We start from the raw sequence: 17,700 nt of genomic DNA, 5'->3' as shown, positions 1-17,700 counted from the left end.
TTCCCAAAGCTGCACCAGCATTCATTTTGAGATAACATTCTTAAATGAAATTCATTGTCAATGATGCCTGAAAAAACTTAACCAGGAAAATGTATCTGTTAATTAAAACTTAACATTAATTCAACAAATATTTCCTGAGTAGTTAATGTCCAGTCACTGAAGAGACACCAAGGATACAACAGTAATGAAAATGAAAATGTAGCTCTTCCTCTTATCTAGTACACAAGCAACTACAATAAGATCCAATAAATGCTAAGATACTAAAGAGCCATTAGCTCCACAGGAGCATTAGAAGTCACCTACACCAGGAGGAAGATAATCAGACAAGTGAGGGGAAGTGATGTAGAAAGAAACCTTACAGATTAGCAAGTACAGCCAGCTGAGATGCAGAGAGGGATAAATATAACAGAATGACACAAATACTTACAGTGATTCACTTAAAAGAAAAAAAAACAACAACCCACTACAATGATCTCAAGAGGAAAGGAATTATCAAGAGAATGAAAATTTTAGTAATAAAAGCTGAGAGCCAACAGACAAGTGATAACTGACTTCATAGATTAGAGAAAGGTAAAATCTAAGCTGGCTATGTGGAAACAAAAAGAGTCGGCTTGGTGCCAGTGAAAGCAAGAGAAACTCAGTGCCCAGAAAAAGCACTGGGCACCTTCAAAAGTGGCCATGTGAAAAGGTCATGAAACAAGGAATTTATGGCTAAAATGTCTAAGAGACAAATCAGAAATCCAGATCTCCACTCCGACTCACAAAGAAGACCATCCTGTCCCTTCCAGAGAATGGACTCAATGACAACAGGTATACAGGAGGGGAGAAGTGAATAGAGGGGATAAAAAATGAAGAGGAATATTAAAGGAAATTCTATTTCTAAACTGTGAGAACTGTGCCACCATCTCTCCCCCGTGACAACCAAAATGCTGGCAGCTAGGTTTATACCTTCTCTAAGTAAGATTCTGGGAAACCTAACACACTCACCACCCTCTACCCCAATCAGCTCAAAAAGACCTATGGATAATTACAGTTCACCGGTGAAATGGCCCTACCAGATCCCACTATACTGAAGCTTACAGTGTACATGCCTCACACATGTGTGATGAGTTTCCAGTCAGATGATTATGAAAGACGACTACTGTTTTCCATTTTCAACCTCCTTTGGCTTTTTAAAACTATGGTAATTCAATAAAAATTAAAATGAAAAACACAATGGCAGGTACAGGGGGTACAAAAAGAAAAAGTGAAAGACTTTAAGCAGAGGATTTTACCATTTTTATATAGAAGATAAATAAAAACAGAGTTTAAAACAAATCACTCTCAATCCTAATAACACTACATGCCAAAATAGGGTACCTAAAAAGTTAAAAGGACTCAACCTGTATATCCATTAACGTAAATGGCCACTCCACTAAAAATCGTAGATGAAGTTCCATCCTTCTGTATAGTAGCATCTGATCGAAATTGTTCTTCCAATTTCTGGACCTTGGCAGCCATATACCCACCCTAGAATTTAAAAAAAGGTAAACCAATCACAAAGGTTATATTTTCTTCAGCCCCTTTCCTTAAGGAAACTTACATTTAAACAAACAAACAAATAAATAAATAAATTAACTGACCCTATTCTATGCTAGTGACCAAGATATGATGACAACATAAGGTATAATTATAAACATTAACCATAAGGCAAGGCAATAAAACAGGCAGGTCAAGGAAGACTTTCCCCTCTATCAACTCAATTTTTATTTTTTTTTCAGTTTTTAATTATTTTATCACATTCTTATAACAGTTACTTTAAAATCAGAGAAAGGTAGGTCAAAAATAATGTTTAATACCATAAAATCTTGTTCTTATCTACAAAGTCCAGCAGAAGTTACACTGAAATTTAAACCAATTAAAAAGTTGACAAGTGATCAGTAAGAGTACTGGCTTCCACTATCTTCTGAATACAGGAAGCTTAAAATTAGTAACTTAAAGTAAAATGAAACAGTTCAACAAACCAGTACAGCCCTCCATACATGTAGATACTAAAATAAATGATTCAGTGGCCAAATTCTGGAGCTAATCAATCTACTTGGAAAGCTTATTACTATGTCTCAGAGTATAGAGGTTTTAGAACAACAGGCTCATATATAATAGTCCTTTATATCATACCTTTTAGTCAAGGCCATCTTGCCATGTTTAAATATAAAGGTAAGGGGCACCTGGGTGGCTCAGTTGGTTAAGCACCCAACTCTTGCTTTCAGCTCAGGTCATGACCTCAGGGTTGTGAGATCAAGCCCCACACTGGGCTCCACACTAGGCATGGAGCCTGCTTAAGATCCTCTCCCTTTTCCTCTGCCCCTCTCCCCACTCTCTCAGGAAGGAAGGAAGGAAGAAAGGAGGGGGGGAGGGGAAGGGGGGCGGGAAGGGGAGAGGGAGGGGAAAGGGGAGAGGAAGGGGGAGGAAAGAAAGAAAGAAGAAAAAGCTAAATAATAGTTGAACAAAGGTAATTTATTTGACCAATCCCCTACCTACAATATATCTTATGTTTTCCTGTTTTTCAGTACTACTAGCAATGCTGCAATAAAATTATCAAAATTATTATCTGTGTACCAGAACATTTATTTCCTTAGGATAAAATAAAGTTCAAGTGTTAAAAAGTTTAAACAAACTTTTAATACGTTGTGAAACCTCAGAAGAGTTGGTATCTAAAGTGATTTACACTTTTAAAAAATATATAATCTACAAGAAGAATGAAAAATACCTAGACAATTAAATATAAGTATTTTATTCTTTTAAAACACACCCATTTTTCCCAGCCATCATTTTCAGCTCGCCTCCTCCATCCACCTCGTCTCATGGTGGAGCTTCTGTATTAAGGGAAAAAAACAAAACAAAACTGTAAATTTTATAATATAATGTCTAATTATTGACATTTTATTTCAAATCAAGAAAAATGAGAATTTAAAAGAAACTCAAATATTTCACAAATATTCAATTTGTGAAAGCTAAAACTTTTTCCAAAACATATATTCTCCTGCTTCATACATGAAAATGTTCCTAAAACACTCTGATAGATAAGTATCAGGTTTAAATTATAACTATTATAAATTTAATTTTATAGTAAAAACTTTTATGTATTCCTAAGCACCAAACCTAATATACATATGCATAAAGAATCACCAAATCAGACTAATGTGGCCATGCTTACTCATTAACATTAATTAGTATTAACAGAACCCAAGAAAACATTTTCCTTCATGAATTGCCCTCTGAAATGGCTATTATACTGCCTTTGCTATTACATACTAGACACTTAAGAACGCAGTCACATAATAGATGTAATTCATATATTATGCAAAACCCTTAAAAGAAATCAATTAAAACAACACATCTAGGGGAAATAATGTAGAAAGATTATCACTTATAATAAACTATTAAGTCTGGCATTCTCCTTAAGGCTACACTTGACCCACTATCCTATTAAACCACCAAACTGACCAAATAATGGCTTATCTCAAGTGTCAGCTGGCTTAGTGGTTAGCAAGATATAAATTGTTCAGAAGTCAAAGCAGACACTTAATGACACTCCTTATAGAATTCTTCTAGCTATATGGCTACATCTTGAGACATGACTGCATTGCCCTTCACAAAATTAACATGCCCTCTATTTAGGTTATTTTTCTTCTACTAACAATGTAAAAGTTAGTACCAATTAATATGCTACTGGAGAAGCTCTGTTACTTTATCCAAGTCAAATCAGATTATAAGAATCTGTTACTGAGTGCACCTTAAAATACGACACTTTAGCCAAAAACAACAGCAGATATTTTCTTTCGAATATCTCTTTATTTGATATATTGCATGGTTTATAGTTTTCCCTTGCTGACATTCGTATTAATTATGAATTTTTACTGTCTACTCTTAAAAGAGGCCTAAAAAGGCGCATGAGCAAGAGCTCTGCAAATAGGAGGCAAGGGGATTAACCCAGATTAGGGGTCGTGGATGCTTGTGAAGAGATGGTGTTGTTTTCAGTCTGACAAATGTAGGGGCATGGCTATACAATGTGTTCATTTGAGTCCCAGAACTACCATATTTTGCTCTGCTAAATAGTTCTGTTTTTAAGAGACTCACTTTGTTTAGTCCCTCAAGACTTCTCTAAAAGGAGTCTGGGAAATATGTTAGCACATAGTTCTTGATTCATATAAACTCAATCTATACTCTCCTTACAAGTAAAAAATTTGGGAGTTCTGGCCATTATATGTTAAGGATGCATAATCACAAAAATTAAAGGCAACAATTCACTGGCTAAATGAAGGTAAATTAAAGAATGAAATATATTTTAAAAGTTTAATTCAGTTGGCTAGTCACTTATTTAAAAGTGTTATTCATTTAAGATCTACTGGGTAACTATTGCAAAAGGCCAATATGAAAAAAATCCTTAACAGTGGTTTAATGAGGGTAGAAAAGTATGAAACAAACTTGTAATAAATTTTTTTACAAAATAAATAAATTTTAAAGGTTCTTCCTCTATTCCAAAGTAATATAGCTATTCCAGACAAACGTTTAAGCTTTGAAAGGAAAAGGAATGAGACACTGAAATTAGTAATTTCTTCATTTCCACTAACTTGACCAAGCACAGCAAACTCATATTGGTTCAGGATTCAAATAATAAGACCAAAAAAGGGGGGAAAGAAAAACAAGAAACATATTTTATTTTATACATCCAAATTCTGCTTTTGAGAAATCCCATAACAAATAGTAAACTAGGTTATTTGGATCAACCTTCCTGCTGAGGAAGAGGAAATCTAGACAAAACATTATTTAAAAAAAAAAAAAGGGATCCCTGGGTGGCGCAGCGGTTTGGCGCCTGCCTTTGGCCCAGGGCGCGATCCTGGAGACCTGGGATCGAATCCCACGTCGGGCTCCCGGTGCATGGAGCCTGCTTCTCCCTCTGGCTATGTCTCTGCCTGTGTCTCTGGCTCTGTCTCTCCTTCTATCTCTCAAGAATAAATAAATAAAATCTTTAAAAAAATAAAAAATAAAAAATAAAATTTAAAAAAAGGCATAGAAGGTGCAGAAAATAAAGAAAAATTACTGGGTCAAGATTTAGAAGATGAAAAAGAAAACCTGCCACCTCACCTGGCCTTCCCAGATAGGAACAGCTTTTTCCTCTGAGGGCATGTGGCAATTATAAAAGTGGTTGAAAAGCTGGACCATGTTTGGGGGGAAAAAAACAAGAAGGGAACAAAAATAGTAAGGGAACAAAATTGGAATTTAAGGATCCTCCAAGAATATAAATCTCCACACTTGGGAGTAGGATCCTAGGAGTAAGTAAACTGGAAGTACACCCAATTTTGCCAAAAAAACATATCTTGCCTTGGATTATTTCAATCTCTGAAGGTAATTTAAGATGATCCTAAAGAACACAAATATATGGAAGTAACATGCTACTAAACAATGAATGACTCAACCAAGAAACCAAGAAGGAAATTAAAAAATACCTAAAGACAAATGAAAATGAAAACACAATGGCCCAAAATCTTTGGAAGGCACCAAAGCTGTTCTAAGAGGGAAGTTTATAGCAATACAGGCCTACCTCAAGAAGCAAGAAAAATCTCAAATGAAGAACCTAACCTTACACCTAAAGGATGTAGAAAAAAAAAAAGAAAAAACAAAATCCTAAAGCAGTAGAGAAAGAAGGAAATAATAACGATTATTTATTTAGAAATAAGCAAAACAGAAATTAAAAAAACAGATCAATGAAACCATGAGCTGGTTCTTTGAAACAAACAAACAAAAAATCAACAAAACTGATAAACTTTTAGCCAGACTCATTTAAAAAAAAAAATTAAGAAAAAAGAGGATTCAAATCAATAAAATCAGAATAAAAGAGGAGAAATAACAAACACCACCACAGAAATATAAAAGATTATAAGAGAATATATTTTCCTTTTTAGATTTTATGAGAGTATACACATGCACAAGCGGGAGGTGAGGGGCAGAGGGAGACGCCAACTCCCCACTGAGCTGGAACTGGATGCAGGGCTCAATCCCAGGACCCTGGGATCATGACCTGAGCTGAAGGCAGCCACTTAACCAACTGAGCCACCAAGGTACCCCAGATTATAAAAGACTATGAAAAATTACATACCAACAAATTGGACAATCTAGAAGAAATAAATTCCTAGAAAGAATAATTTCCCAAAACTCAATCAGGAAGAAATAGAAAATCTGAACAAACCAATTAATAGCAATGAAATTGAATCAGTAATCAAAAAACTCCCAACAAACCAAAGTCCAGGACCAGATGGCCTCACAGGTGAATTTTAGAACACATTTGAATTAGAGATGACACCTATTCTTCTCAAACTATCCCAAAAACATGAAGAGGAAGGAAAGCTTTCAAACTCATTCTATGAGGTCAGCATTACCTGGATATAAAAACCCAGATAAAGACACTACTAAAAAAAGGAAACTACAGGCCATTATCTGATGAACATTAATTCAAAAATCCTCAAAAAAATATTAGCAAACTAAATCCAACAATATACTAAAAAAAATCATTCATTATGATCAAGTGGGATGCAGGTATGCAAGGTGGTTCAATATTCACATCAACAAAAAAAAGGGAAAAATCCTATGATCATTTCAATAGATGGAGAAAATGCATTTGACAAAGTACAACAGCCACTCATGACAAAAAACCCTCAACAAAATAGGTTTAGAGAGAACATAACAAAGTCATATTCAAAAAACCCACAGGTAACATCATATTCAATGGTGAAAAAAAAACTGAGTGCTTTTTTCCTAAGATCAGGAACAAGACAAGGATGTCCATTCTCACAACTTTTATTTAATAGTACTGGAAGTTCGAGCCACAACAATTAGATAACAGAAAGAATAAAAGGCATCCAAATTGGTAAAGAAGAAAACTTTCATTATTTACAGATGACATGATACTGCATGCAGAAAACCCTAGAGACTCCACCAAAAAACCACTGAAACTGATAAACGAATTTGTTAAGGTTGCAGGATACAAAATCAATATTCAGGAATCTGCTGCATTTCTATACACTAATAATAACAGAACAGAAAGAGATATTAATAAAACAATCCCATTTATAATTACACCAAATAAATAACTAAATAACCTAGGAATAAACTTAACCAAGGATGGGAAAAGCCTGTACTCTGAAAACTATAAAACAGGGAAGCAAGAAACTGAAGATGAAAACAAATGGAAAGATATTCCTCGCTTATGGATGGTAGAACCAATAATGTTAAAGCAATACTACCTGAAGCAATATACAGATTTGATACAATCTCTATTTAAATACCAACAGCGTATTTCACAGAATTAGAACAAATAACCCTAAAATCTGTATGGAACCACAAAAGATCCCAAAGAGCCAAAGCAATCTTGAAAAAAAAAACAAAAACAAACAAAACTGGAGGTATCATATCACAATTTCAGGTTTCAAGATACACTACAAAGCTGTAGTAATCAAAACAGTATGGTACTGGCCCCAAAACAGACACAAACATCAATGGAACAGAAGAGAGCCCAGAAATAAGCCCACCATTATATGGTTAATTAATCTTTGGCAAAGAAAGCAAGAATACACAATGGGAAAAAGACAATCTCTTTAACAAATAGTGTTGGGAAAAATAGACAGCTACATGCAAAAGAATGGAACTAGGTCCGTTTCTTAAACCATGTAACAAAAATAAACTGGATTTTTTTTTTTTTTAATAAACTGGATTAAGGAACTAAATGTGAGACCTGAAACCATAAAAATCCTAGAAGAGAGCATCAGCTCTGGCAAGATTTTTCTAGATATGTCTCCTGAGGCAAGAAATAGTAAAGCAAAAATAAACTACTGAGACTACATCAAAATAAAAGGCTTCTGCAGAGCAAAGGAAACAATCAACAAAACAAATGACAACCTACTGAGTGGGAGAATATATCTGCAAATGACATATCCCATAAGAGCTAGTATCCAATATATATAAAGAACTTATAAAACTCAATACCAAAAAAACAAATAATCCAATTAAAAATGGCCAGAAGACACAGACATTCTCCAAAGACATACAGATGGCCAAGAGACACATGAAAAGTTGCCTAACACCACTTGTCATCAGGGAAATGCAAATGAAAACTACAATGAGCTATCACTTCACACCTGCCAGAATGGCTAAAATCAAAAACACAAGAAACAAGTGTTGGTGAGGATATAGAGAAAAGGAATCCTCTTGCACTGTTGGTGGAAATGCAAACAGGTAGAGCTACTGTGGAAAACAGTATACAGGTCCTCAAAAAACTAAATGATTTTTAAAATAAATTATATTATTTCTAATAAGTAAATTATATGATCCAGTAATTTCACTCCTGGGTATTTACCCAAAGATATGAAAACACTAATTTGAAAAGATGTTTATTGTAGCATTATTTACAATAGCCAAATTATGGAAACAGCCCAAGTATTCACTGATAAATGAATGGATAAAGAGGTGGTGTGTGTGTGTGTGTGTGTGTGTGTGTACACACTACAATGGAATATTATTCAGCCATTACAAAAATAAAATTTTGCCATTTGCAACAACCTGGATGCATCTAGAGAGTATAATGCTAAGTGAAATAAGCCAGTTAGAAAAAGACAAATACCATATGATTTCACTCATAAGTGGAATTTAAGGAACAAAACAGAGACAAGCCAAAAAACAGACTGAGAACAAACTGTTACTAGAAAGGTGGTGAGAGGGGGGATGGATGAAATAGGTGAAGGGGATAAAAGAGTACACTAACGATGAGCATTGAGTGATGTACAGAATTGCTGAATCACTATATTGTACATCTGAAACTAACACTGTATGTGAACTATACTGGAATTATAATGGAAAAAGAAAATTGAAAAGATGATCCCAGACTCCTCAGTGCTCCAAAGCATCTGGCTGAAGCAATGTATACCTTTTATAGAAGATGACAACATCCCAACCTTCCCATGTTTCTGAAAATCATTTTGAAAATATAAAGTCTGTCATACAAATATAACAAGACACACTAAGTAGTAAGATCACAAGAGTGAGAACCAACAGAAACAAAACAGACCTACACAGACTCCAGATACTGATTTTAAGCCAGATTAAAAATTAAACTATGCTTACTATGTTCAATGAAATAAATAAGTAGCTGTCGTGGGTGTGGAAGGCAGAGAATCCATTCAAAATATTCAAAGGAAAAAAAAAACAAAATATTCAAAGGAGCACCAATTAAACAACAGCTGTCTTTTCAGCAGAAACAATAGTGTCAGAAGACAGGAGTGCTGAAAGAAAAGAATTACTTAGAATTCTATACCCAGAGAAAAGCTGTCAAGAAAGATGAAATAAAGGTATTTTGGGCAAATAAAAACAGAAGCTAATGCCACAAGCACATCTGCAAAAGAAATCTGAAAATACATCCCTCAGGTAGAAGAAAAATTATCTTGGAAGGTCAAGAATACAGGAAAAAAATGCAGCAAGGAAAACAATAAATATGTGGATTAACCATTGTTAAATACTGACTGAATAAAAGTACAGTAATGACAGTCAATTTGATTTTTTTTTGGTACCATAATATAAAGCACAAGTCAATCAAAAGATTATAAATAAAAGAGTAAGGATATAAGGAACCGTTTCTAATCCAGGCTCTGCCACTAACTAGTTTCATTGATCTCTGGGACATTTCCATCTCTCTGAGTTTCAATTATTATATTGTCTGGGTCTTTTACTGTAAGAGGTTTGGGTAGTTGACTACTAGATTTCTGTCAACCTAAATAAAGAGGAAAACTGAGGAAAGCTCTTATTACCAGAAATTGAATTTATTTGACAAAAGCAGAGGAATTCTAATTTGGGAAATGTATGCTCTACCAAGCTATAGGCAAGTTTGGGATAAGACAAGTTGAGGATTTGGGATGGACTGTATTTATGGGCAAGGACTGCCAAAGGGGGAAGCTCAGCTAGAGTCCAAGCAATAAGTTCAAAGGCATGAGGATGAGGAGAGATTCTTGGCAGCTCTTCATTGGTCAAGAGAGAAAACTCCATCTTCTGTACATCAGGCACGTACAGGAAATCAGTCCCTGAGTTTTTAAGTTCATTCCTCTGAGGGCATATGCTTAAGATTCTTCATTTCATATCCTCTGGCTCCATTTTAGATTAAAATTATTTCACAATTCCCTTTTGTATTCTATGCAAGACACACTAAAGAACTATTTTCAGAAATCAAATATAAAAAAACACTATATCCATATACTTTAGCAACAAATTTTAGAATCTGATTATGTAACAGTTGTGATGCTCTATGTTTATTTATGCACATCTCCTTTACTTACTCCAGAAAAGACTTAAGGTAATTCGTCCTATCAAATTCATTTAAATAATCTATGTATAGACTAAGATGGCCTATGACAGTGGATTGGGATAAAAACCTAACTACAGGGCAGCCCCAGTGGCACAGCGGTTTAGCACTGCCTGCAGCCCAGGGTGGGATCCTGGAGACCCGGGATTGAGTCCCACGTCAGGCTTCCGGCATGGAGCCTGCTTCTCCCTCTGCCTCTCTCTCTCTTTCTCTCTCTCTGAATAAATAAATAAATCTTTAAAAAAAAAAAAAACTAACTGCAAATCTGGCATATGCTGAATATTAGGAGTAGCAATTTATCACTGTCACTCTTGTATGACATCAGTTGTGTAACTCTCTTCTGTCAAACAATAGATGCTAGATAGTTCAGCAGACAACTATAGATTACTTCTCATAGCATACATAATTATAGCATCTAAGAAATAATTCAGATAATGTGTATAAGGGACATCACATTAAACTACCCATAGATCAAAGCTAATGGAATATTACTGTGTATAAAGCACCATATTATCATAGGCAATACTAAGATAAATAAAATTATAGACATTTTTGTTTGAGTTCAAATATTTTACATATTTATGTAAAAAGAAATGAGCACCAATTAAGGAAATACTAACTAGCTCTACAAATGAACTGAAGGGAAAGATTTTAGGCAAGAAGGGTAGGGAGGAAAAAGAAAAACTAACTCTGGATGCAAAGAAAACTACATAACCTAAATCTATGATGCTGGCAAAGAGTAGTAACAGACCAATCTGGCATGTAGCAAAGCTACCTGACAACCTAAACTGTAAGGTCAATAAAAGAGAAACCCAGATGACAGGAAGCAAGTAATAAGTAGGCTTATCACACTTCTGTTCATATGTACACAGCATCAAAGATTATTCATACTTCACTTACTTCAGTTAGACACACACTCTTTTCCTTTCTCATACTCGAAACATTATAGAATAAAAATATGAAGAATATACTATATATATAAAAGTCATTAATCTTGCATATGATAGAAAGTCAATAAATTCTTGCTGAATAAAGAAAATGAATGCATATGAAAGAAATAAAGGAAGGTAGCAAGAGTAATGTCTCAGTACGGTGTACCCCAGTGTATCTGTATTTGAAACTGTACCTTGTATATTTAATCTTACCTATTTTTTAATTTCTCTATTTTCTTTTTCACATCCAATGTGGGGCTCAAACTCACAACCCCGGGCAGCCCCGGTGGCTCAGCGGTTTAGTGCCACCTTCTGCCCAGGGCGTGATCCTGGAGTCCCGGGATCAAGTCCCATGTTAGGCTCCCTGCATGGAGCCTGCTTCTCCCTCTGCCTCTCTCTTTGCGTCTCTCATGAATAAATAAATAAAATCTTAAAACAAAACAAAACAAAAAAAACTCTCACAACCCCAAGATCAAGAAGGACATGTTCTCCTGGCTGAGCCAGCAGAGTGCTCCTATTTCTCTTATTTTAAAACACCTTTCCAAAGATTGACACATTCTGTGCTGTTTAATAAACAGAAATAAGATACACTTCCTCCTCCCAAAATGGTACACAGACAAGATTAGTCAATGATACATGCTTTTGATGCTATCAAGAACCACCCAACAGGTGGGATTAAGTATAAATCATTTAGGGGGTTCTGAAGACTACAGTGCTTCTTTTGTAGTGTGAAATCAGGAAACAGCTAACATAAAAACCTATTATTCTTACAAAGTGGTAAGTCAAGGTTTATGTTTCTGCAAACCAGTATGGAGCTTCAAAAAAGAGGCTCCCAAGCCATATTTAAGACAAGAGTTCTTCACTCTAGATGACTGGTTTACTTTTTCAAATCGGACTTACCATAGAAGGGAAAAGAGCAGTTAAGTCAGGATACCAAAGCTTGATAGTAATAATCCTCAAAAATAACACACACAGTTCTCATCTTCTCTGTTCTAAGCAACCTCTGATTTACGTGTCCTCTTGACTAACTCTGCTAACCCTTTATCAACAAGCCATCCAATTATCAGACTTGTAAATAAAAATTGTCTTCTTGATAAAATTCTTGCAAACTGGATTCCCAGTCTAGTCCCACAGTGCTTGATGACCTTGAGGAAAGTGATAAATGTTTCTGAAACTGTAATAAACAACCTAGAATAACCTATGAACATCTTATGCAGCATCAACAGAAGTCAACTGCTAAGGTTTTAAAAAACTAGTTAAAAAACGGATAAAAAAATGACTCATACATGCAAAAGTACCTTTATCCCTAGCATTTAGGTTATACCTTCAATAAACATTAGCTGTTATTATACTAATCTACCCCACCAAGTCACAGAGTGAAAATCAAATGAGACCACATGTGTGGTAACCCTTTGAAGATTATAAAGCACACACAACATTATTTTAAATGCATTATCCATGGTGTACAACATAATGGAAAGAGCAATAGATTTACTGACACAAGATCTGGGCTTTAATCAGTTTTACCATTGCCTAGCTATATGACTTGGGATGAATCCAAGAGCACTGAGCTTCATATCTCTTCACCTACAAAGCAAAGTCTGACTGACTAGTGCTCAGTAGAATCCCTATGGAACCATGAACTCAATATATAGGATGAATGTAGCACAGAGGAAACAGAATTTGGGTAAAGAGCAAGCAGGTAAGAGTCCACTCTCTAAATCCACCTCAATTTTAACAACCTGCTCTGTAAAGTTTTAAATGATCAGAGGTCTGAATAAGAAAAAGCTCAAATGGGGGACACCTGGGTGGCTCAGCAGTTAAGCATCTGCCTTCGGCTCAGGGCATGATCCCGGAGTCCCAGGATTGAGTCCCATATCGGGCTCCCTGCATGGAGCCTGCTTCTCCCTCTGCCTAAGTCTCTGCCCCTCTCTCTCTCTGTCTCTCATATAAATAAATAAAATCTAAAAAAAAAAAAAGAAAAAGCTCAATGGAAAAAGACCAAAACCAAAATGAATGAACTAAAAACTTTTGGCTGTGTTCTGTGTTCCCATATATGACAACAAAAGGTGCTGAAAATGGAATAGTTCCACCCCTTGAAAGACTCACCTATTAACCAGTCCTCAAGTAATGAAATTATTAAGACCAACAAAATGAGAAGCTGTCAGTGCAGTCATGCCCAGCCCCCAGTGTCAACAAAGAATAACAGCTAACCAGCTGAGCCCGAACAGGACAGCAGCTGTATTTATGAGCCCAGGGACCCTAAATTCCTTGCAATGCTAAAAACTGCCTGACTCTTCCATTCTCTTAACAGGGATATTCAAAACCCTATGAAGAGTCTTATGAAGGATCTGCTTATTAAAAAGTATATCAAAATTACTTATTCATACTTTTCCCCTAACTTTATTTCATCTTTTGCTGGAGCACACAGTTATCAGTTCCCTCTGGACTTCCAATGTGCTGCTTCTTAAAAGCAGCTACTCAAATCCTACTAAAAAACAAAACAAAACCCACAAAACTTCTGTCTGCTTTATTATGATTAATGGTGGCTTTTAATACCTACCCACAGAATGATGTTAATCACCAGGAGGAATAATTTTCATGCAAAAGTGGTATTCCATCTATTTCCTGAAGAATTATTAATATAGGGTTCTAAACAGTTTATACACCAGCAAAACTCCCACTACATATCCAGAAACTGCCCAAATACATATTCATTGATGTTAATCTGTTAGTTACAGATCTGTAATTCAAAAATATATAGGCTAAGGGTGCCTGGATGGTTCAGTCGGTTAAGTCTGCCTATGGCTCAGGTCATGATCTCAGGGTCCTGGAATTGAGCTCTGTATTGGGCTTCCCTGCTCAGTGGGGAGTCTGTTTCTCCCTCTTCCTCTGCCCCTCCTTCCTGATCATTCTCTCTCACTCAAATAAATTCTTTAAAATAAAATAAAACAAAACAAAATATACTTTGAATGGCTTTTATGCAGTTTTATTAGTCTAGTTGTGTACATGTATGGATTTATCTTATCTTCATTTAATCGTTAAGAAACAGCTGCAGAATGAATTGGAATATACAAATGAATATGCAATGGATGAATGAATGTGCATATATTACAGTAGTATACTAATTCATACATATGACACAAATACAAAGAAAGTAGCCTGTGGCCACCCAGATCATCACTAGGCATGTCTGAAGTAAAGTAAGTTTACTTTTGGCTCTCTACTATATTGATACTCAACATCTTTCTTTTCTTCTTCAAGGTCTCTTTCTTTACCTTAGCTTGTCAATTCTCTGCTAACAATTAAGGACCTAGTTATTAATAACTGGTTTATGGTATGATACACCCCAGAGACATATGTATTTAAGAAGACTTCCCCATGACCATTCACTGGGGAAAAGCAGTCTTTTTGCCAAAGGAAATGGGAAAACTGGATATCCACATGCAACAGAATTAAGTTGCATCCTTATGATACACCACACAAAAAGTTACCTCAAAATGAATCAAAAACCTAAACAATAAAACTTCTAAAAGAAAATACAGGAGAAAAACTTCATGACATTAACTATGGCATAGGTATGACATCAAAAGCACAGTCAACAAAAAGAAAAACAGATAAACTGGACTATATCAGAATTTAAAACTGTGCAGAAAAAGGACACAATCAACTGAAAAGGCAACCCACAAGAGAAAAGATTTTAGAATCATCAATCTGATAAGAAATTTAATATCCTGAATATATAAAGAACTCCTATAATTTAACAATAAAAACAAACTGGGGCACCTGGGCAGCTCAGTTGGTTGAGCATCCAAATCTTGATTTCAGCTCAGGTCATGATCTCAGGGTCATGAAGTCAAGCTCCATATCAGGTTCCAAGTTGGGCATGGAGCCTGGTTGATATTCTCTCCCCACCCCCACCCCTCGCTTACATGCTCTCTCTTAAAAAAAAATACTGATTTTAAAATGAGCAAATGATTTCAATGGACATTTCTCTAAAAATATACAAATGGCCAAGCAACACATGAAAAAATGCTCAACATCACCAATCATTAGGTAAATGCAAATCAGAACCACAGTGTGAGATCACTTCCTATCTATTAGGATGGATACTATCAAAAACCAGAAGAGACCCCTGGATAGCTGAGTGGTGGGACATCTGGGTGCCTCAGTGGTTGAATGTCTGCCTTTGGCTTAGGGCATGATCCCAGAGTCCCAGGACCGAGTCCCATATCGAGCTCCCTGCATGGGGCCTGCTTCTCCCTCTGCCCATGTCTCTGCCTCTCTCTCTGTGTCTCTCATGAATAAATAAATACAATCTTAAAAAAAAAAAAAAAGCAGAAAATAAGTGTTGGCAAGGATGTGGAGAAATTGGAACCCTTGTACACTGTTGGTAAGAATGTAAAATGATGTAGCTGTTACAGAAAACAATATGGTGGTTCCTCAAAAAATTAAAAATAGAATTACCCTAGGATCCAGCAATTACACTTCTGAGTATATACCCCAAACAACTGAAAGCACAGTCTCAAAGAGATATTTGTACACCCATGTTCACAGCAGTATTATTCACAATAGGCAAAAGGTAGAAGTGAGAAGATATTTGCAAATGAGGTATCTGATAAAGTGTTAGTATCCAAAATCTACAAAGAATGTTTCAAACTTAACACCCAGAAAACAAATAATCCAGTTAAAAAATGGGCAGAAAACATGAATAGACTTTTTTCCAAAGAAGACATACAGAAGACTAACAGACACATGAAAAGATGCTCAACATCACTCACCATCAAGGAAATACAAATCAAAACCACAATGAGATACCATCTCACACCTGTCAGAACAGCTAAAATTAACAACAGAGCAAACAACAGATGTTGGTGAGGATGAGGAGAAAAGGGAACTCACTTATACTGTTGGTGGGAGTGCAAGCTGGTACACCTACTCTGGAAAACAATTATGTAGGTTCCTGAAAAAGTTAAAAATAGAACTACACTATGACCCAGCAACTGCACTACTGGATATTTAAACAAAAGAGAGAAAAAAATACAGATTTGAAGGGGCACATGCACCCCGATGTTTACAGCAACATTATCAACAATACCCAAACTAAAGATCCCAAATGTCCACTGAGTTATGGATAAAGATACACACATACACACATACACACACACACACACACACACACACACACACACACACACAGGAATACTTACTACCCAGCCATCAAAAAGAATGAAATCCTGCCATTTGCAACACTGTGGGGTAGAACTAGAGTATATTACGCTAAGTGGAATAAGTCAAAGACGAATACCGTATGATTTCACTCCTGGAATTTAAGAAACAAAACATGAACATATGGGAAGAAAAAATAAAAAGGAGAGACGTGAACCATGAGACTCTTAACTATAGAGAAAAAAACTGAAGGTTGACGGAGGGAGGTGGGTAAATGGGTGAGAAGTATTAAGGAGGGCACTTGTGATGAGCACTGGGTGTTGTATGTAAGTGATGAATCACTAAACTCTACCCCTGTAACCAATATTATTACACTATATGTTAAGTAACTAGAATTCAAATAAAAATTTGAAACCAAAAAAAAAAAAAAAGCAACTTAAGTGTTCATTGATGGATAAATGGATAAAGAAAATGTGACATATACATACAATGGAATATAATTCAGCCTTAAAAAGGAACAAAATTCTGACAAACACTGCAACATGGATGAACCTTGAAGACACTATGCCAGTCATAAAAAGAGAAACACTGCTATGATTCCATTTTTATGAGGTACCTAAAGTAGTCAGACAGAAAGTAAAACAAGAGTTGCCAGGGGCTTTGAGGGGAATGGGAATGGAGAGCTACAGTTTAATGGGTAGAGTTTTAGCTATTGAATGAAAAGCATTCTGGAGATGGATGGCAGTGACAGTTATATAACACAGTGTGAATGTACTAATGCCACTGAACAGTCCACCTAAAGATGGTTAAAAATGGGGTGCCTGGGTGGCTCAGTCGGTTAAGTGTCTGCCTCCGGCTCAGATCATGATCTTGGGGAACCTGGGATGGATCCCATCTCAGCAGGGAGATGCATCTCCCTCTCCCTCTGCCCCTTCCCCTTTACTTGTGCTCTACCTCAAATAAACCTTTAAAAAAATTTTTAAAAAAAAATTTTTTTTTAGGATTTATTTGACAGAGGAAACTAGAGAGCACAAGTGAGGAGAACAGCAGAGGGCATGGGAGAAGCAGGCTCCCCGCTGAGCAGGGAGCCTGATGTGGGGCTCGATCGCAGCACCCTGGGATCTTGACCCGAGCCAAAGGCAGACACCCAATGACTGAGCCACCCGGGCACCCCTAAAAAGATTTTTTTAATGGTTAAAATGGTAACTTTTACAT

General features: G+C 36.0%; 1 protein-coding gene across 6 annotated transcripts in view; it reads right to left on the bottom strand.

Annotated features, from left to right (window-relative positions):
• The window catches only part of REV1 (REV1 DNA directed polymerase), a 96,401-nt gene that overhangs the window by 63,237 nt on the left and 15,464 nt on the right, over nucleotides 1-17,700 (bottom strand). For 3 of the 6 annotated variants that reach the window (XM_041756207.1, XM_041756206.1, XM_041756208.1), the window contains exon 1: nucleotides 1,383-1,510. The exons of 1 other annotated variant lie outside the window; for it this stretch is intronic. Coding sequence is in view for 2 of the 5 variants with exons in the window: in XM_041756203.1 (XP_041612137.1) it covers nucleotides 1,383-1,509; nucleotides 2,792-2,845 (181 nt within the window). In the remaining 3 variants the exon portion in view is untranslated. Of the gene's footprint in view, nucleotides 1-1,382; nucleotides 1,511-2,791; nucleotides 2,856-17,700 lie in introns of those variants that run through there. 2 more of the 6 variants (XM_041756203.1, XM_041756204.1) reach the window with 1 other exon arrangement.

The sequence above is a fragment of the Vulpes lagopus genome, chromosome 5 (genome assembly GCF_018345385.1).
Source record: "Vulpes lagopus strain Blue_001 chromosome 5, ASM1834538v1, whole genome shotgun sequence".
Lineage (NCBI taxonomy): Eukaryota > Metazoa > Chordata > Mammalia > Carnivora > Canidae > Vulpes > Vulpes lagopus.
The sequence above is the reverse complement of the archived record's forward strand: the minus strand, read 5'-3'. Positions and strand labels throughout refer to the sequence as shown.